Here is a 21,669-nt window from a genome sequence, read left to right on the forward strand (position 1 = left end):
TCTATTAGTCAATTTTATTAATTTATTTTTCTTAATTTTAGTTTTACATTTTTCTCCCAATCGGAAAAATAAAAATAAAAAGCAAATGAAATCTGAAAATAAAAAAATCAGAAAATAATATTTGGAAAAAATAATGATGATGGCTACGCTGCGGGCACCACATGTACCCGTGGCTCTTCAACTTGGCCTGAACAGCTAGCTCTCTGCATCTACTTGCAATGCAATGAATTGACAGAGTGGGCGTTAGAGAAACTACAAAAAGCGAGTTAAGCCCAAAGAAGAGACACACACAGATTCAGCAGACAAAAGGGAAATAAAATTTCAGAGCCTCTTCTGAAACCAAAATTTGAAAGAGAAATTCAAAGAAGAGAAAGTGGGCATCAAATTGAAGCATTCTCTCATTGCTAAATCAAGTAAAATTTCCTTTTATCTCAAACCATCCCTATTGTATATATGCCAATTCTAAATGTTGTATCCTTATTATGTTCTTAATAGTGCATTCTGCTAAATTACAAATCAATTCATCCATAAACATACACACACACTCTGTAAGAGGAACCTTTTACGTGTCATAAAGATACGTAATTACGTTGATCTTTGTATATGATTTTAGATCCTCCTTGTACCTTGTTAATTATTTTGCTCAACACAGTCAGAAAACCAGAACTAGGAACACAAACCATCGAAATATAATGGTCAAATTATGAGTTCAAGCTTTAAAAGATAAGAAAAATATTATAAAAGCTTGTTGTGAACAGGAAACAGAAAGTGAAAAGGGCGAAATGGATAGGTGATGTAACATAAAGTAATGAAACAAAATAAAATGAAATTTATTATTATAAAAATTATTATAAAAGCGGAAAAGATAAATTAGATAATGTGTATGAACCAAATTATAAGAACGTAATTTCTCTCGTGCTCTATAATAACATAAATATCTCTTAATTTTTAAAATATTAAAGAAACTACAATTGTTAATTTAAAAAATACATATAATATCTTTTTAAATTTTATAAATCCATAATAAATACCTTATAAGCATTGGTACCGATAAACGTGGAGAAACTCTTCTATCATTTTAACTCAATATTTTTAATAAAAAATTATATATAATTTTAATTAAATAACATTTAATAAAAATTATGTAAATTTTATTCACTTTTAATTTAAAGATTTATATTTTTATCATCTTTAATAAATTTAAATTAATAATTAAAAATATAATAAAAAATACGTTAAAACTTATCTTCTTAACACCTTATATTTTAATCGGTGAAACCGGTGAGTTATTACCTGTCATGTTAACTTTTTTGGTAACAAATAGTATGATTTTTTCTATAAATTTTCGTGTGAAAACGATAAATTTCCAGTTTTTATAAAAATTATTTTTAAACTAATCTTCATCATTTATTAAATATAAAATAGTATTTAAATATTGTAAAATTAAAATAATATTAAATAATCCATAAATCGTTTTTCTTTTATTAAAATTAGATCGTGATATTAGACCAACCACATTAATTCTCATAATGTACCTTTGCCATCCGTCCCATCAACCACTCCAAATCGAGAGACAAGTTTATAAATATTTTATAAATTATTTTAGTTTATATTAATAATTTTAAATATATTTTATTAAAATAATTTATTTCTAATTTATTCAATAAATGTTATCATCAATATCCGAATATAACTCATGTTTTAAAAGTAATTTATTTAATAAAACTTAATAAGTTATATACCTAAATACATTCTAAAACAAGTTGCTCTCGTGTTGTTTAATTTATTTTGAATTTAATAAAAAATTATATAAAAATTTTCAAGACGCTCTTTACATAATAACTGAGTGGGCCCACATAGTTTTGATGACTTAATAAGACAAGAACAAGAAAAAAAAAAAAAGGGCCTAGTGGGTGGCCTTGATGACTCAAAATCGGGCCAGCATTTGCAATTTAAGCCTCAAAGAACATCGTGGATTTACATAAAAAATAATACACATTGAAATTTTTATAAAATATAAATCTAAAGTAAAAATATAATTAATAATGTTGAAATAAATATAAATTTATACTCATTCAAACATAAAATTGAACATCTATTAAGTATAGGTAGTTATCTTAAAATTATGTACAATGTGTTTTTCTAAATAAATCTCTTTTTAAAATTAATTTAGGTTTTGTTGATAAATTTGTATAAAAATAAATCCACGTGCGGACTTACAATATTGATGCATAATTTTAAGTAATCTTCAAATGATATACCACTTTAAAAGTACATGTAATCACACTTGTGGTTCGACATTGCAAGGTACAAATATAATTTTTATATATAATCGACCCCAAAATTCAAAATCAAAGATCATATTTTAAAAATTAAGGTTATCCTCTAATAAACTTCATGATGACTATCTTATTTTATTTTTTAAACTTAAATTTTTTTTCACTTATCATCTTTACATAGGTTATGATATTTATAAATATTTATTTATTAATAGGTGATTGATTTAAGTAACACATTATTTGTTTTTTCTTTAAGAAAGATTTTAAATTTAAATTTTGTGAAAAGAAAATTGTATTTGAGTTTTCTTATTTTGGGAGATTTTTTCTCTTCCACTCTCTCACACTGTTTTATGATTAAGATTTTTACTTTTTTAAAAAATTAATTTTTCAAGTAAAATTTTTTTAAAAAATAAAAATATTAATTTTTAAATTAATAATTTTTAGAGAGAAAAAATATTTAATTTTTTGAAAAAAATAAAAAAATAAAAAAATATGAATAAAAAATACATGAGACAATAATATCATTTATATGATTAATATATTTTCTTCTCAATATTAAACATTTAAATAAAGAAGGGGTCTAATATCTTTTTTTCTCTTTTTTTTTTCTTCCAAATTTTTTTTTTCAAACTCTCAAATAAAGCTTAAGATTCTAAAAAACTTTAAAAAATAAATAATTGTTTTTAAGAATTAATTCCTAGCCAAACATGCTTTAACTTTTTTTTTATCTTTTTCTTTTAAGAAAAAGTTACAAAGTAAAGCATCATACTGGTGAGAGACATTAGTTAACACACCCATCCTCTAATGAATTTCATTTTTGTCCTTTGCATCTCACATTCCAAATACAAACCACTTATGAGAGCATTTATATTTGGCAGTTTGTTTCCATGTATGGCCAACCCAGCAACAAATGAAAGGGCAAAGACATATAGTGGCCATTTGCAGTATGTAATAAGCTTTTAGTTGCTTACACTTCTTTTGATTGAAACAGAACTGTCTCCCTTTATTCATACCATGCATGACCTAAATCTAGCCTCTAGTATAATCCACACACAACTTGTGTTTCGAATTGACACCACTTCACTTACTCAAACCACCCAAGAACATGTGCCACCCCCTTTTTTTCCAGTGAGTTTTATGATAGAGCAAGATTTCTGAGTAGATATTTAAGAAAGCAAGCATCTACATTATCAATTTAAATCGCTTAATCAGTGTCATGTGTAGGTTCAAGTTCTATTTTAACTTTTATTTTACAATTCAAATAAAAAAATAAAATTTTCTTTTTTACTTGACCTAATCAAAATTCAAAGTCTATAATCAAAAAATTAACAACTAGGCATTTTAAAAAGAGTGTGGCTCAAAATTTTTGTCAAAACCCCTTCTATGGAGTAATGGAGTAAAAAATACCTCAAATTGTTGAAAAATTGAATAAGGGGTCCATAATCCATTATTGTGAGATGTTAAATAATTTATTCCCCACATTTTTACCAAACATAGATCACCATCCGTTAACATCCAATTGACATAAATAGGGAAAAAAAATTCTCAACTATACAATTTACAAGTTCAATGTTCAAATGCCCTGCAAACAAACTGAAAACAGGGTGGGGGGGGGGGGGGGGAGGGGGGGTGTTTTAAAGTATCACACAATGCAAGTGAAATGCAATCCAAGTGTCAAATGTTGAACAGAGCTTTCTTTTCTTCCTTTTAAATTATTTAATCTTCTTTTTGTGTTCAGACAAAATTGAGTGCTATTACACACTGTCACACTTGGCACTCACTTTATCATTGATAGGTTATTTCAAGATATTTACCACTTAACATGTGAGTTCATACTTTATTGCGTTAACGTACTCAAAATTTTGGTCTTGCATGCACAAAGTATGCAATCTTTTTGTTTTTCTATTTTCTTAACTATTCTTCTCTTCTTTTTATGTTTGGACAAAATTTGAGTGCTAATATAGAATGTTACACACTTAACACCCACATCAAAGCTTTACCATTTGTTAGATTGTTTTAAGAATTAACACTTCATAACAAAGTAACATTGTTACAGATTTTATCAAACCTACATAGCCACCCATAGATTGGCAATTGGCAAAAGCATTTAATGCTTATATTTCACTGGCCGGGCGGTTTTAAGATAATTGCCTTGTGATATTATAGGATTTCGCCACCTAACATTAACATTAACAAATATTCAAATTATCACAGGATAAGATTTAATTATACGATTTTATTAATTTATCTTTAATGACACATGACTGTAATACATATATAGTAAGTTGATATTAAAAATTGTAATATATTGTAAAATTTAATATATTAATAATATTAAATGTTATAAATCCAAAAAAAATTATTATTTATCAACTTTTTATTCTTCTTAGATATGTATCATAAACATCATTAGTTATATTTTTTTTTGAAAGAATCTGAGATTAAGATAAGAGAAATTTTTATATGATTGTAGTCCTGATCAATCAGTACTTGACACATGTTAAAATTGTTTACGTGTTAAGTGTTAATTGGTCAAAACTATTATTGTCTCAATAATATAAAATTTTTCATTAACAAAATTTAATAGATTGACCCAAAATAACTAAAATTTAATTTAAACTTAAAATAATATGTAAGTTTAATATTTTCTTTCAGACTTAGCCTGTATTGAACGTAATTAAATTGGATTAAAAAGTTCAAATTTAATTTAAAACTTTACATTTATAGGTTTAGACTGTCCATTTTCCTAATTTAAAAAATAAGAATAAAATATAATTAAAATATATATACTTACACGGTGACAGTTATATCTACTGCTGAAAAGTTATGATGGAGTTTTCTAATTTTTTTTTTCTGTCTCCAAATATAAAACATCTGATACAATATATAACCAAATATGCCCTTAATATTTCGTGTGTACCACAGCTGAATAAATTAAGCTAAATTAAGGGGATTATTTTATCTCTCCGTCCTACTTGCATCTAAAAGTTAAGATTTATTCGTTAAAACATTCACATGCCCTAATGTGTATACTTTCCAACCCACTAAGGGGAAGAAGAAGAATCCAGTCACTATTTTATAATTTAGTATTGGAGTGACGAATCTAGGCTTTTTATACACAGCATGAATAATAGAGATAATAATTAATATTGGTGTCATTCAAATGGGAAAATTGAACAATCTGTCGCTATCATGTGAATATGAAATTAATAAAGAATCATGTGGATCAATAGAACAACATGTGTTTAAGAGGAATTGGCATAAACAAGAAAAGCACCTTCTATGTTGCCAATTAACATAAGATACGAAAAAATTGCTTGTGATTTTCTATATTCAATGCTGCCAGTCACTGAAGCTGACATTTTGAATCTCTATTAAAGGTCGAAAATTTAATGTTAGAGCATGAAAGCTCTAGAGCTTTGATTGTTCACCCATATTTTAATGGGCAATAATAGTTCCTTTTTACATATTAACGATTGATTGTTGAATTTATCTTCGTCAATAAAAACATTGTATTATAAAAAATAAATCATTAATATCAAATATTATATATGTATCTACATTAATATAAGCATATCATGTGATATAACTTAGACTTATAATATATACAGAAACAGTTTCGTTTTTATTAGATAAAATCTACACCAATATCAATAAATCATTCGTATGTATGAACTTTTCTTTTTAGTAATACAAGACTATGATTTTGTTATTTTATTATAAAACTTTCCATGATTATAGACTACCCTTCCTGGATTTTTGGTCCAAAGTAAGGGTATCAAATTAGAAGCTGAAACCGGCACTTCCCCAACTTTGGCTAAAATAATTCCTTACAATAAATATAGAAAAGCTTATGCAACCTCTACTGGAAGAAGCTATGGACTCTACATATAGGTGGAGAAGAGTGCGGTCGTGTCATTGCTTTATTGAATAAATTTCAATCTTTTCAAGAAATGAGATTAGCTAGGTGTAATTATAATTAAAATTTGATAATAAAAGTATTAATTAATTTTAGTTTAATGAATAACGTTTGTTTTTACTTAACTTTTTATGGTTGTTAATTTGTGTCTTTAAGGGGTGTGTGTGTGTATATATATATATTCTTAGTGTTTGTTTAATATTTATCTTTTACATTCTTTTGTACCGTAACAAAGAGAAAAAATTGAATTTCTCTTCCTTTTCACCATAAATCAAGAGTAAAGAGATCCGCACAGAAATTGATTGTGAAAAAACAAAGCTGTATTATTATTAGTAGTAGTATTAGTATTATTATTATGTTAATGTCTGGTGGTAAATACCTTGATGTCATGTAATAATTATTTTCAAATTAATTAGTTCATGATAAATTAATGTCACGTGTTGTGAGTGCAAGTATGTGTATGAAGAGTATTACAAACATAAGGTAGTGGTATACACATGATTTAAATAAAAAAATATGCTTGGTCTCTAATTAATTTGACTAATGCCGAAGGAGAAAAAAATGAATAAATTTAATTATTTCCCTTTATTCTGATTGGAAGCTGTAAGCCTGTAACTGAAGTTGCCGTTTATGGGATTTTATTCTACAGGGTGCACTTATATAATAGAGGGTCACCTTTCACGATTTGGTATGAACTATGAAGTTTTCTTCAGTAGTTTTCAGCTGAGGATGCTCCAATTCTCCTCCACCACTTTCTTAAATAGTTTGGAAACATGTTAAGATTGCACTAAAATAAACGTGAATCTATACACGTTCTAAAATCACTCTTAATCGCAATCTCCAAAAGGACTCTTACAAAAAGTTGATAGCTTTTCATGATAATTCCAATTCAGCGACAGCAAATAGATGTGAGCTTCAGTTATAGCACAGCCCATTAAAGAATTTTCTTGTTAAGGTAAGATCTTTCTTATTAATATTCATTTAACTCAAAATTTCTTACGTATGCTTTATCTATTTTCCATTCTTAGGCACTATGGGTCGTTTTAGTTTACTTAGAAGAGTATACAGACTTGTTTTTTTATCAAAGTTGGTGAAGCATTTACTTTATTTTTCATTGCAAAGTTGTACGTAGATTTCATGTGATTTTGATATAGTTTACTAAAAAATTTTATCAGTCTGATTGGTATTTTGCTCAACGTTCACTAGGTCAGTGTTTTTTGTTAAAGGAAAACCTCAGTATTGTATATATTGGGCTTACGTATACAGTATAGACACCTGATAAGTTTATGGGTACCATAAAAAAAAAAACTTAGTACGCTGTTCGAGTACGTGCCAATTTTTCTTTAAAAATATTTAGTAGTTGATTTGCGAGTTTGTTAATTTTTTATACTTAAAGTTGTTTTGATAATTTACAGATATTTATTACTTTTATGTTTTATGCTGTGCTTTGAAACATACATATTTTTATACTTTTTTATTTTTTATTATATTAAACTCTAATTACATACTCACAAACACATTATAATAATACTTGTATTTGTATAACTTAATTGAGCTATAAGCTTAAAACATAGATGCTGGAAAGTGTCTTTAAGCTTTGTTTAAATGTTTAAAGAAAAAAAAATTAACTAAAAAAGATAAAAAGAAAAGAGAAATTAAACTTTCTCCTTTTTAAAATGTTTAATATCGAGATGTAATGGAGAGTTTAATAATAAATAAAATTATTATTTTTTATTTTTATTTTTATTTTTATTTTTTTAAAATATAAAAAAAATAAATTTTTTCTCTCTAAAAATTAATATTTTTAAAATAAATATTTTTATTTTTATAACTTTTTAAAAAATTTATTTTAAAATTAATATATTAAAAAAAAAGAATTCTAATCTTGCAAGAGAGAGTTAAAGAGAGAAAAACTTAAGAGAACTCAACAAACTAAAGTTATAAGACTTTTAGAAGGATTAGAAAAATTCCTTAACTCTTTAGTTAACTTTTAAATAGGAGTTAAATTCCATTAACTCTTCTTTTCTTCTTCTAAACATAGCATCCAAAAAATAATCTTAAATGATTATTTTTAATAAGTAAATTTTAACAATTAGATAAAAGTCATAAAGAAATAAAATATGTAAGAACATATTTAAGACAAGTTAATTTAATAATTTACGTCCTATCTCAACTATAATGATGTTAAGGATATTGATTTTCAACACTTTTTTTTTCTATTTATATTTTTCTTTTCCCTATTTCATACCTTTCTGTGAAGTGCAAAATGAATATTATTGTTATTTATATATAGTTTCCGGTGATAAGTACCTTGATATCATGTTGTATTTATTTCTAGATTACTTATTAAATGATAAAGTGGTGTGACGTGACAACGTTGGAAGTGTATGTGTGTGAGTAGCACTTTCGATTAAAAGGTAGTGGCATATTTCCTAGATTTAATAAAAATATTTGTCGGCATCAAAGAAATATCTAGAGCCTTTAATTTGATAGCATAAGGAAATAAAAAAATTGAAGAACTTTTCATTGTGTCCCATAATTCTGATTGGAAGCTATTACTGAAGTTGCCATTTATAAATTCTATACACTCCAGTGTGTATATATAAGAGGATCACATTTCACCAAGTGGTGTGAATTAGTGTCTTGAATTGTCTTCAGCTCTGAGGATGCTGCAATTTTCTTCCATCATTTTCCTAACAAATTAAAATGTTCTGAACCCAATTCAGAAAAAGACTCTTAGAAAAAGTTCATAGCTCTTTTTTCATGGAGCCTCCAAGTTAGTAGTAGCCTATGAAAATTTTTGCTTTTTAAGGTAAGAAGAATAAGATGTAAAATGTGTGATAAATGTTTTATGACATCTTTGCTTCCAATTTGCACAATACGTACTAGTTACGTATGCTTTGACTGTTTTCCAATTCTGGGTTTCATGGTCATGGGTCCTTTTAGTTCACTTAGAAAGACCATATAAACTTGCTTTTCTGAAAAAAAAAGTGATTGAACCGTCCACTTATATTTTTCATGCCTTTTGAGAGTTTAATAAAATTTATCATTTTACTCCCATTTTTTGCAAGTTGATTTTTGATTGATTTTAACACTTCATGTAATTTATGTAGCTTACCTCTTTTCAAGAATCTATGGCATGCACTTTCGTTCAACGTTCACTGTATTAGTGCTCCATCAAATGGTTCATACACATTCTAGGCACCCATTGGCTATAGATGAATAGCAAAAAAAACAAATAGTACACAGTTTTTTGGGGGGGTCAAATAGTACACAGCTTGTGTACCGAAGATATGTACTATTTTTGTTAATAAAAAGCTGATATGCTGCTATGGTACATCTTTGATGCGGTTATGTACTTATAGATACACCTTGGATACCAATTGGGTTATTTTTCCCACATTAAGGTAACAAGATGGTGATGATAGGAGGGTGATTATTAGTAGTGTTATGATTCCTCTATTATTGGTATTGCTTGGTTTGTTAGTTGGCTAACCAGATTTTTTCTTTTGTGATTTGTCTTTTTTTTCTTTATTTCAATTGATTTATGAGCTTGTTAATTTCTGTTACTCCAATTGTTTTTACCATTATAGATATTTTACTCCTTTTATGTTTTATGCTATGCTTTGGAATCATACGTTATTATCTTTTATATATTGTTCTCATGTTTTATAATATCAAATTCTAATTTCTTGATTTTTTTTTTAAATTATATATATGGGTAGTTGAGTTCTGTCAAATACCATGAACATGTATACACCACCTGCTTGATCATTACTCTCTATTAATAATGATTCACTTAATTTATGTTTTAAAGTAGTAGATTGAATAAGAAATTGGGTCTTGGGTTGGATTTTCATGCATTCTTACTAACCAATTGGCTTTCTTGTTCAGGAAATTTCATTCTACCAGGCTCAATTCCATTGTGTTATTATTGTTAATGACATAGAGGTGGAGATTTTAGTCTTTGATTTGGAATTTGGAACTGATTGCTGCTTGTCCAGCCACAAAAATGGCTCTGGCTCCGATTTCAAAAGTTGTTCTAGGCTCTGTTGCTTTTGCAATCTTCTGGGTACTAGCAGTTTTTCCTGCTGTTCCTTTTTTACCAATTGGGAGAACTGCAGGGTCCTTGCTAGGTGCAATGCTTATGGTCATATTCCGAGTTCTTAGTCCAGATCAAGCTTATGCTGCAATTGATCTACCAATTCTTGGTCTTCTTTTTGGAACAATGGTTGTCACTGTTTTTCTTGAAAGAGCAAATATGTTCAAGTACTTAGGGAAATTGCTCTCTTGGAAGAGTAGAGGAGCAAAGGACTTGCTTTGTAGAATCTGTTTTATTTCAGCTGTGTCAAGTGCTTTTTTCACCAATGACACTTCTTGTGTTGTTTTAACTGAATTTGTGTTGAAAATTGCAAGGCAACATAACCTCCCACCCTACCCTTTTCTTTTAGCACTTGCTTCAAGTGCTAACATTGGGTCCTCAGCTACTCCAATTGGGAACCCTCAGAATTTGGTTATAGCTATTCAAGGTAAAATATCATTTGGAAGTTTTTTAACTGGTATTCTTCCAGCCATGCTTGTAGGAGTTGTAGTGAATGCTATATTTCTTATAGCGATGTATTGGAGGGTATTAACTATTCAAAAGGATGAAGAGAATCCAGTTTCAGAAGTTGCTGAAGAAGAGGTTATTACCCATCAGTTTTCCCCTGCCACGATGTCTCATTTTGCATCCTTTAACTCTCAAGAATGCAATGGTTCTTCCGAATCTACTAATAATATTCAAAACACTTGTCAAGTTCATGTTGGGAGAAACCAATCAAATCCAAGTGCAAGTGAAGTTCAGATGGTTCTTAGTAGCACAAAGGATTCCACTACAAACCCAAATGAAACAAAGGAGGGGACAAATGATAAAAAGGAGGAAACTAACCCTTCAAGAACTGTTGCAATAGTTGTAGATAAACCAATAGAAGCACATGATTTGCACTCTTCAGAAGGAAAGGACTATATGAACGTAAAATGGAAAAGGATGTTGTGGAAATTTTGTGTTTATGCAATCACATTACTAATGTTGGTTGCAATGCTTATTGGTTTAAATATGGCATGGACTGCAATTGCAGCTGCAATAACTTTGGTGGTTCTTGATTTCAAAGATGCAGGGCCATGTTTAGAGAAGGTAAAACCTATAAACATAACCTCTTGTTAAAAATCTTATATTTCTTCCCCTTGAAACACTACCTATGGTTATATTCTTGTGCCAGCTTAACTTTGAGCATTCTCTTACAGAGTGTCTTTTGTTCTTGGAACAGGTCTCATATTCACTTTTGATATTCTTCTGTGGAATGTTTATCACAGTAGATGGCTTCAAGAAAACTGGAATTCCAAGTGCTCTGTGGGACATAATGGAGCCTTATTCAAGGGTAGATCATGCTAGTGGAATAGCTATACTTGCTATAGTTATACTTGTCCTATCAAATTTTGCTTCAAATGTACCAACGGGTAAATGGATGATCATCCTACCAAAATAATTATCTTTTTCTTGCACCATCTTTGCTTATATGCCCTGTTCCCATCTGCTTTCTGATGGCTTCATGATACTTGAAGTAATAAATTGAAAAAAATTAAAAATAAAAATTCACAAAAAATTTCATATGACAACTTTAGTAAGTTCTTATACGATAAATAGATAGATATTGATTATTACTAAACTATTAAACTAAAACTATAATTAGTTTTTTCAATTTTCGAATAAGAAATCAATAAATAGTAATTTTTTAAGTAAAAAAATGTCTTATTTAATGTTATCAATGCATCATACATGTGATTTTAATAAAAGTTTACTATATTCAGTTAACTTATTATACATCCTTAGACATATATTAGAAAAGTCAAATTATAATTTGCACCATGCATTTGGGTGTACGTATGATGATGTATCACAATCTTTTGTTTAAATTTTCTAGTTCTATTGCTTGGAGGAAGAGTTGCAGCCTCAGCTGCTGCAATTTCCAAAGAAGATGAGAAGAAGGCTTGGCTCATCTTAGCATGGGTGAGCACTATAGCAGGGAATTTTTCACTTTTAGGATCAGCTGCCAACTTGATAGTGTGTGAACAAGCACGTAGATCTCCAAACCATGGATACACATTAACCTTTTGGACTCATCTGAAATTTGGCCTTCCTTCCACTCTTATAGTCGCCGCTATAGGTTTGACACTCATCAAATGATAAGAATTTGTTGAACACCAATGAATCTTATCGTACAAGTTCACACAAGCATAATCAGTTTATTGTAATATATTTTTAGGGTGTGTCACAAAATATATGTAGATGAATAAGTATTTTAGTGCTTTCATCGTTGATCATGCCAAATATGTTAATGACTATAGTAGTTCTGAAAGTTTTTTAGGTATGTTTTGAAATTTCAACTAATAATAAATTGTAGTTTGAGAAACATGTGGAGTCTGGTATACTCCCTTTATTCCATATATTTTCTTGTTTAATGCTTTTCAAATAAATTAATTAATTTTTAATTAATTTTTTTATTAAAAATGTAATAATCTACTCATTCATAAATTTTAATGCGTATCCACGTATTTTCTAATACAAATTTATTATTTATTAATTTTTCAACTAGCACACTAAGAATAATATTGATTAATAAGATCCATATTTATTTAATATATGATTTTGTTATATCTTAGTTAAAATATCTCTATTTATATTAATAGAAGTTGGTCCGAAAGTGACAAGCGACTGATATAGCGTAAGTAAGGTCTTAAGTTCGAGTTCTTGTGTATGCAAAAAAAATTTAGTGATAGACTCACTCACCACATCCAAATGCGCGATCCAAGTCGAATCCAGATTAAACAAGATAGAAAACAAAAAAAATTTATTTATATTTCACCTATTTCATTTATTTATCCTAACTTTTTGCAAACTCACATTACAAATTTGATAGGTAAAAAAAGAAAGTAATAAATGAGAGATATACTTATAATAGTTAGCTAAAGGAATTATTCATAACATTTAAATAAATATATAATTAAAAAATAAATTAATCTTGAATTTAAAAAAAATTGCAACATAAGTAAAAATAGCAAAATATATGGTATGAAGGGAATATTTAATTCCTTAAATTTGATGATAGTTGCGGTTAGTGCATTCACGTGCTATTCCCTTGCTAGTTTTGGGTGCAGTATATAAATATTATTAATATTAAAATATTTTTAATAAAAACTAAAGTTTCATTTTTGTAATTATTTTTAAATTTAATAAAATTGATAATTAAAAAAACTTTATTATTATTATTATTGCATGTTATTCTATAATAAATAGGATTAAATTAAAGAAAAATATTAAATTAAGAAATAAATTATAAAAGAATAAATTTTAAATTATGATTGAATTAAAAAAAAATATCATCATCTTTATTAATATGATGCAAAAAAATATAAAATAGAATAAATTAAGTTTAATTAAAATTACCATAATCTTAATAGTCAATTTATCTAAAAAATTGTATTTACCTTGATATAGTGTATCAATATTTGAAATTAATCAAAATTAAATTAAACAAATAGCACATAATCGTAAGTTAACATTTCCATTTTGTGATTACACAACACAAATTTAGCAATAGGATTTTTTATTTTTATTTTTTTGCTGTTTCCATTATATTAAGACTTAAAACAAATTGTCCCTACCTAACTATGAAAAATCATTAAATTTTATTAGTGTTGGCATGTGTCAATATCATATATCAGGTTTATCTTGTAGTGGCGAGTACACTAAAGAGCCATCCTCATTCCATTTAGGCTTTTTTTTTTTTTTGGTTTATTTTCAATATAAAAGATATGTTATTGCACTAATATAAGATAAGAAAAACATGCTTTAGATCCAAAGTAAAGGAGTTTGTACAAAAAGTACTCTTAGTATAGCAATAGTGCACTTATTTTATGTATGCACTCCCTTTTTTTTTCTTCTCTAGAAACCCCCTCTTTCTCTCTCTTGACACTTTTCCTCATTATTGAGTCATATATTAATAACAATTTTTATTAACTTTTTAAATATTTTTTATTAGTTAAAATTTACCTACAACATATCTACTAAATAAGGTAAATTTCTCTCCTGTTTAAAGAGTCATACTCTCAATTTAGTAAATTTTATATAAATTTTAATTAATAATACAGTACGTCAGAAATAAGAACAAATTACATGTGAGTCAAATTAAAAAATGTCATATATTTATTAAGAATTTTCTTTAAATAAAAAATAAAATAACACAAAAATTAACATGAAAATTATAAAATTAGAGAAGAAATAAAGATCATTATTTAATGATAAAAAAATATTATAAAATTTTTTACAATACTTAAATTTTTCTCTTAATCACTCCGTAGTCTTAATACATACACATTTTCGAAAGTAAATATTTAAACTTCTCACAATACTATATCACAAGAGTATAAAATAAATAAGAAAGATAAATATAAACTAAAAATGTTTATGATAAGTGATATTACGATACATTTTGCATTAATATTAATCAATGTCTATATATTATTATTACACATTTTGCATCAAAATTAACTAATGTATGTGTTTTATTGAGAATTTGCTAATAATAACTTATCTTTTCTTTTTTATAGTGCAGTAATCTCGGAGAATACACTTATATCAAAGATCACTCTTTCCTATATAAGAAAGACATTGTTGACATTGTCATGTGTTATCTTGATAAACTTTGATATTATAATTGGGAGAAATGTTAGGAATACATTAGCTGACATACTCTTTTAATACATTTTTTATTATTAGTTAAAATTTATTAAAAATTAAAAAAATATAAAAAAAATTAATTTCAAAATGAGAAAGAGTGAGATTAACATAATTTTTTTATAATTTTTAATAAATTTTAACTAAAAGGTATATTGCTAGCATTACTTGTAATTATACGTATATTTTCAATTGTGAAATAGGTAGATTCCCAAAAAAAAAAAAACAAGGTAAGTACAATAAACATGCTTAATTGTAAAAAAAAATTAACTAGGACCATTTTAAAAACAATACTCATATTTTTTAAAAAAATTATATAGAAGATCTAATAATGTTGTAACCACCAAATATAATATATCTCACGAATCCTGAGATTCCTGCTACCACTATTAGAGAAAATTTTAGGGTTTGTTTATTTTGGTTTTGGTTTTTAATTTTTAAAAATTATATTTTAAAATAATTAAAAAAAATATTTTTTTAAAAAATGAAAATAAAACTTATGTTAACAAATAAATTTTATTTTATTTTTTTACTTTTAAAAAGAAAAAATGTTTTTAAAAACAAAAAATAAATAATCTCTTAGACTTTTCTTAAAAATTTTCTTCAAATAGAGAAAGAATAACTCTAACATGAAAATGAATGTGAAATTCTGAAAAATGAAGAAAAAACTATGATTGCTATCCAATGGCAACAAAAAAGTAATCCCGTGTAAATTTTTTTACGATGTATAAACTTTTCTCTTAATGATTCTACCATTTTAGTATACATTCCATCATCAAAGTAAATATTTAAATACTTTGCAGTATTATAAAAGAAGAGTATAAAATAAAAGATAGTTGTATATATATAAAGTATTTTTAACTAATGCAACTTAAAAAAATGCACGTGAATTAATATATAATCTTACCTTATCTCTTTCTTTATATGTTTGGGTAATATGAGACTTATTATTAAATATAGTTTTTTTTTTTAGATTATGGCGATTTTTAGTATATATAATTAATTACATAAGAAATTAAGAATATGATTTGTGAAATTGAAAATGATCGATATAGCAAGTAAAACTTCATGAAATTTTAAAGATTGTGATTGTATTTTTAAAAAATGTACTAAAAATGTTTAATTCATGATAGAAGATCCTGTAATATGATATACATGAACAAACGTGAGAAAATTCAAATTACTTGTCACACATTTTAAACAGAAATTCATACAAAACGCACATGCATCGATTTCAAGGGGAATAGAAAATTATGATTAAAAAAAACTAGCAAGAGTTTTTTGTTGGTAATTGCAATGGCAGAGTCACTGAATTTAAATCTAGGAACATGTCCTGCGACCCTACGATGACAAGAAGAGAAACGTGGGACATGGCACGTGCGAGTGTGCCTTGTGGACCCCACGAGCCACCCTTGGATTGTCCAGTGCATCTTCCTTTGCCTTGTTTGATTTGCAAGTTTGCAACCAGCAAGATTAGATGTTATTGCGCTTTGTCTCATTGCCCAATTCTTTATTTCAATTTGCATATACTCAATTCTTGATATTATTCTGTGCTCCTTTTCGCATTCAAACTATTGCTATCATAATAATGTATCCAAGATTAAGTAGAACATGTGCACTCATCCTTGTTTACTGTACCTGCGACGTCCTTGGAAAGTGTCTCTCATCTTCCAACGTTCCAATATTTTTCTTATTTTTTATAAAAATAAATAACTAATTAATTAATATTAATAAAAATAAGATTAACTCTTATTTTAGTTTATAAAATAGTTTGTGCAAATTATTTTAATCTTTAAAATATTAAAAATATAACATTAATCTCTAACTTCTATTTTTATTGAATATTTTAATTTTTAAATTTAGATATTGTTAATAAATATTAATAGAAGTTAAATGGCATGTGTGACAACTAAGTTAACATATATGACATTGTTTTATAATATGAAATAGTAAATTAGGTCAAATAGTACATAATTAAAACTTTTTCTTTTTCTCTTACAATTCACAAAAAAAAATTATTTTTTCTTTAAATCCTAAGATCTAATTTGCAAAATTGTAGCCAATTAGTGCAGAAAAATTTGAAGTTAAAATTTGTTGTACTTACAAGAAAAATTTAATATTATTCTTTTTCTTAATTTTTTTAAGTCTTTTTTTGTCATGAAATTGAATAATAAAACTCTAATTTTTTGGACACCATTAGAGATGAAGACATGCTATTAGGGTTAGGTTTGTTTTCTTTTATTAAATTAATATTGTTTCCTTTCTTCTTCTTTTTTGTGTTAATGTGATTTTTAAAAAATGATTTTTGTTATTTTGTGAGAAAAAATTAATGGTGTTAATGGGAGTAGTCGTCCTACGTCAGTTATGATTTTTTGTTTTGCAAATATATATATAAGGTAGGATCTTTTCATACTAGTGTAAGTTTAAAAACTCTTACACTCAATCTGAACCTTTCATTTAACTTAAATCTAACGGATTATAATTTATTACTTACTAGTCGTTAGATTTAAGTTAAATGAAAGGTTCATATTGGATGTAAGAGATTTTAAACTTAAACTGTAAGAAGATCATTTCCCATATATATATATATATATATATGGTGTGAATGAAAATGGTTCCCTTTTACATGGTTTTACCCCTTCCTCCCCCTGTTATGCTTGCAGTGCTTCCATTGTTTATTATTCCTTAAGTTAAAGATCCATAATAGTTTCAAAGATTATATATAGCTTTGATGGGTGAAAAAATGACTTTAAAGTTGAATGCATACCTCAAAAATGTCTCGATGATGCATTTCTGAAGGGTTATTATAGAAGACAGTTATTAAAAATAGTAGAGCAGGATGCTAATAACCATATTTGGCTAATAGCCTATGCAGTTGATGATTTGTTGATGTTGAAAATAAAGAGAATTGATATTAGTTTTCATCAGTCTTTTACACAAAGACTTGGGGGAGTATAAGCAACATGGATGGAATTTTATATCTGACATGCATGTAGAAGGTAAAGATCTACATAGGACTAAGTTACTAATTACATGTGCCTGATAAACACTAATTTCCATGATTTTGAAGATTCTAAGGACTAAAATGCACATTGTATTTTATCATAGGTTTGATACTAGCCTTGCATGAAGTCATGTTAAGTGCACACTATAAGTTTTGTGTGTGACATCTATGGAAAATTTTTTGTAAACAATGGAAGGATAAAGTATTAAACATGACAATAATTAATACAAATATGTTGAAGTTGGCTGCTCATGGATGTCATTTGTCTCGTATGCACAAAGTAGGCTAGAGAAACTAAAATGACAAAGTATTAAGTGGAAATCAGTACGATCAAATAAACAAAATATTATGTACTAATCCTTTTGAACTCTATAACATGAAATTTGTCTTAACTAAACCTACACCATAGATGATGATGATACTTACAAATTTGAAGTGCAATATTCTCCAACTAAAGTTGTTGTTAACCTAGACACTTGTACATGTACTTGTAGATTTTGACAATTAACAAGGTTGTAAATCTATATGATGACTAACATGTTAAATCTATATAAACATCTACCATATATCGCGTTTAATATGTTTTTAGCTATTTTTATGCCTCGCATACATGCTATTGCTACAATAACATAAAAATGAGATATCACAAGACATAACCATGAATGGTTAATAATGGAAGCATGTCATGCAATTTATGAGCATCATGTTCAACCATTACAGGATTAAGAATTTTGGGAGAAATGTTAGCAAAAGATCACCAAAGAACTTTAATTTTCTAATTGTAGCCTCTAAATATGTTATCTTGGAAACTAATTTCTTCTTCAATTCATCCACACTACTCATACTGCACTTATAAAGGGAGAAGTTGCTTGATTAGCAACATTAAAACTATCCTTCACATTGGTGCTATTATCAACTCACACAAAATAATTGCAATGTTCACCAACTTGCGCCATGTATAAGAAGTTAATTAGTTTTCAAGAAAAGATAGCTAAATACAACACTAAATCAACTCTGTTCACCATATACTTTAGACAGCCAAAGAATAATCTTTCGAGATAGCTTCTATTTGTGAGACTCTAACAATTACTCTCAACCCACAATAGCAAGTCTTACTATTTCATCTCCTATTTTATTGTGGTGATAACCTTGAAGATGAACTCATACGAATCATAAGATGGCTTCTATTGCTATTAGTAGCCAAAATGTTGGAAACTCCAATAGTAGAAAGAACCTAACTAAAGGTGTAGAGGCGATGTAAAGGGACTAAAATGTTTGGGTAATTAGGGGATAACTTTTTCATTAAGTGAAACAATCGCTTTATATGTTAACTCAGTTGTCACACATGTCAATATTTTATTACTGTCTATAAATAATGTTTGGGTCTAAGGACTAAAATATTCAATGTTAACTATCTTAAGGACCAAAATGAGAATTTATTTTAAAAATAATTATTTATTATCAATTTATTACATTTATAATATTAAAAGACTATAATAGTACTTATATATATATATATAATTAAATAATTAAATATATTCACTTATTAAAATAATAAAAATTATTTTAATAACATAATCTTATAATAAATAAGGATTAAAAAAATTTAACAATGAATATATTTAGACAAATTTGATTTTTATATAATTAGGACAAAATGTATTATTAATTATTTTTTATAAAGAGGAGTGAAGGGAATATCTATTTTGATTAGCCTTCGTAAACTTATTTCATAAATTTAATTTTTATTAAGAATTTAATTTGTTACAAAATTATGAATATAATTTAAATCTTATTTATAAAAGTAAATTTAAATGTATATTTGTAGAAAATGAGTATTTGATTTAAACTATGAAAACAATTTAAAATCATATAAAAAACAAATGAACCAATTTAAGTTATCTTTTATGTTATTTTTCAAGTAGACTTAAAATTTTATTTTAATTAAGGGATTTGTTTAACTCGTTGCTAATTACTAAACGAGATTCTAATTCTAATTAAAAATAACACAAAAAATACTTTAAAAATATTATCAAGTTTTGTCTAAAACAACATTTCATTGGTTTTATAAGAGAAAGTAACAATTTCTTTCCCAATTTTGCATCCAAAATCAATGGAATGACTTAACATGATTGTGTGACAAATTTAAGGAACACACTGACACCATATTTTGGCACATTTGATGCCTCAATTAAATTCGAAGCAAACATCATGTAACATTATATCATTATGCAGCAAACATGGAAAACATGGAAGATTGCTTGCACAACACCCTTAACCCGCAACACTTTGTGAACGATGGAAATTCCATATTATTAACATTAACCTTGAATACACATAGTTTTCCCACGTATGTTATGAAACTGAGCCATAACTTGGAAACCTAGTAAAAAATCATAGCCCTTGTTGAGCTATTTAGTACTCTTGTTAAGCCTTATTATACATGTTACTTCCTTCTTTTTGATAAAATAGATAACTAAACAAAAGTGCGAAATTTTATATGGACAAAATTTAACTGTAATAGGTTAAGGTTTATTTGGAAAAGTATATAATGAAAATAGCTTATGATTTTATAAATTTATTTTTTTACTATAATTTATTAAAATAAGTTACTTTTACTTTATCCTAATGAATTTCATCATTAAATTCATAAGATAAGTCATTATTTAAAAATAAATTATTCAATAAAAATTTAAAAATAAGAAATAGTAATAATAAAATATATCTTTAAAAATAATATAGAAAAATTTTAAAAACAAAAAAAAATCCAATCCAATAAGTACTTCAATTTATATGATTATTGGTCAATTCAATTTTGGGTTAATTTGATTTTCAAATAGTAATAAGTTATTAAAAATAAACATATTTTTATTCTTTATATTAAAAATATGCCAAGACTAATTTGTTAGTTAGAACATAACATGATGATAGGATAACTAGTTTTATCCAATTTTATTTTTAATGTTTGTTGATTTAATAACTTATTTGTCTCTATTCTATGTTAATAGTTTAAATTTTTATTTAAAAACAAAATGATAGAGGAAAAATTATTAAGATATAAGAACTTTTTTTTTCGTTCTTCTTTCATTCAGACTTCTTTCCAATGTTTCATAAAAAAAATTTAATTATTTAAAAATATTTTAATATTTTTTATAAACAATATTAAATGAACATTACTTTTCATAAAAATATTTTTCCATTTATAAAATATAATTTTCAATTCATTTATAATTTATTTTTGTTTTAATAAAAATTCATTAAAAAAATTAATTGTAAAAAATTAGTATAATTTAATATCAAAATTTAATTGCTAACTTTTTTATAATTTAAGTTCTCAAATTATTATTTTATATTAAATTGTTAAATAAATATGAAATAAGAAATAGCTAAAAAATTTAGAACTCAAGATTCTAGTGCAAAATTTATAAAATTAAAATTTTTCTACAAGATGTGAGATTAAGATTTGTAAATGAAAATTTTAATGTTTCTTAAAATGAAGTTTGAGAATTTTTAATAAAAGAAATTAATAATAAGATTAATTTTTCTCAGTTTTAAAATAAAAAGACTTGGTTAATTTTAAAAAAATTACCAAAATTGTATATAATTTAATTAAAAAGACAAAAAATGTAATTAATTTTACCAATAAAATAAAGTAAAAATAGATAATAGTAATAGTAATAATAAGTATTCTAAG

The 21,669-nt window shown here is 26.2% G+C and overlaps 1 protein-coding gene across 4 annotated transcripts; it reads left to right on the forward strand.

Moving 5' to 3' along the window:
* Positions 1-278: 278 nt before the first annotated feature.
* Positions 279-12,677, forward strand: LOC113867284 (silicon efflux transporter LSI2-like). Of its 4 annotated transcripts, XM_027502495.1 has the most exons (6): positions 286-413; positions 3,158-3,223; positions 6,848-7,153; positions 10,093-11,371; positions 11,505-11,694; positions 12,159-12,641. In XM_027502495.1, exons 4-6 carry the CDS (start codon positions 10,211-10,213, stop codon positions 12,419-12,421), a joined length of 1,614 nt encoding a protein of 537 aa, XP_027358296.1. In that variant the 5' UTR covers positions 286-413; positions 3,158-3,223; positions 6,848-7,153; positions 10,093-10,210; the 3' UTR covers positions 12,422-12,641. The 4 variants fall into 4 exon arrangements, with proteins under 4 accessions (XP_027358294.1, XP_027358296.1, XP_027358297.1 ...); XM_027502493.1 differs by lacking the exon at positions 3,158-3,223 and having other exon boundaries at positions 279-413; positions 12,159-12,677; XM_027502496.1 differs by lacking the exons at positions 3,158-3,223; positions 6,848-7,153 and having other exon boundaries at positions 12,159-12,640.
* Positions 12,678-21,669: the final 8,992 nt, after the last annotated feature.

The sequence above is a fragment of the Abrus precatorius genome, unplaced genomic scaffold, assembly GCF_003935025.1.
Source record: "Abrus precatorius isolate BTA unplaced genomic scaffold, Abrus_2018 Scaffold5, whole genome shotgun sequence".
In the NCBI taxonomy this organism is placed as follows: Eukaryota; Viridiplantae; Streptophyta; class Magnoliopsida; order Fabales; family Fabaceae; genus Abrus; species Abrus precatorius.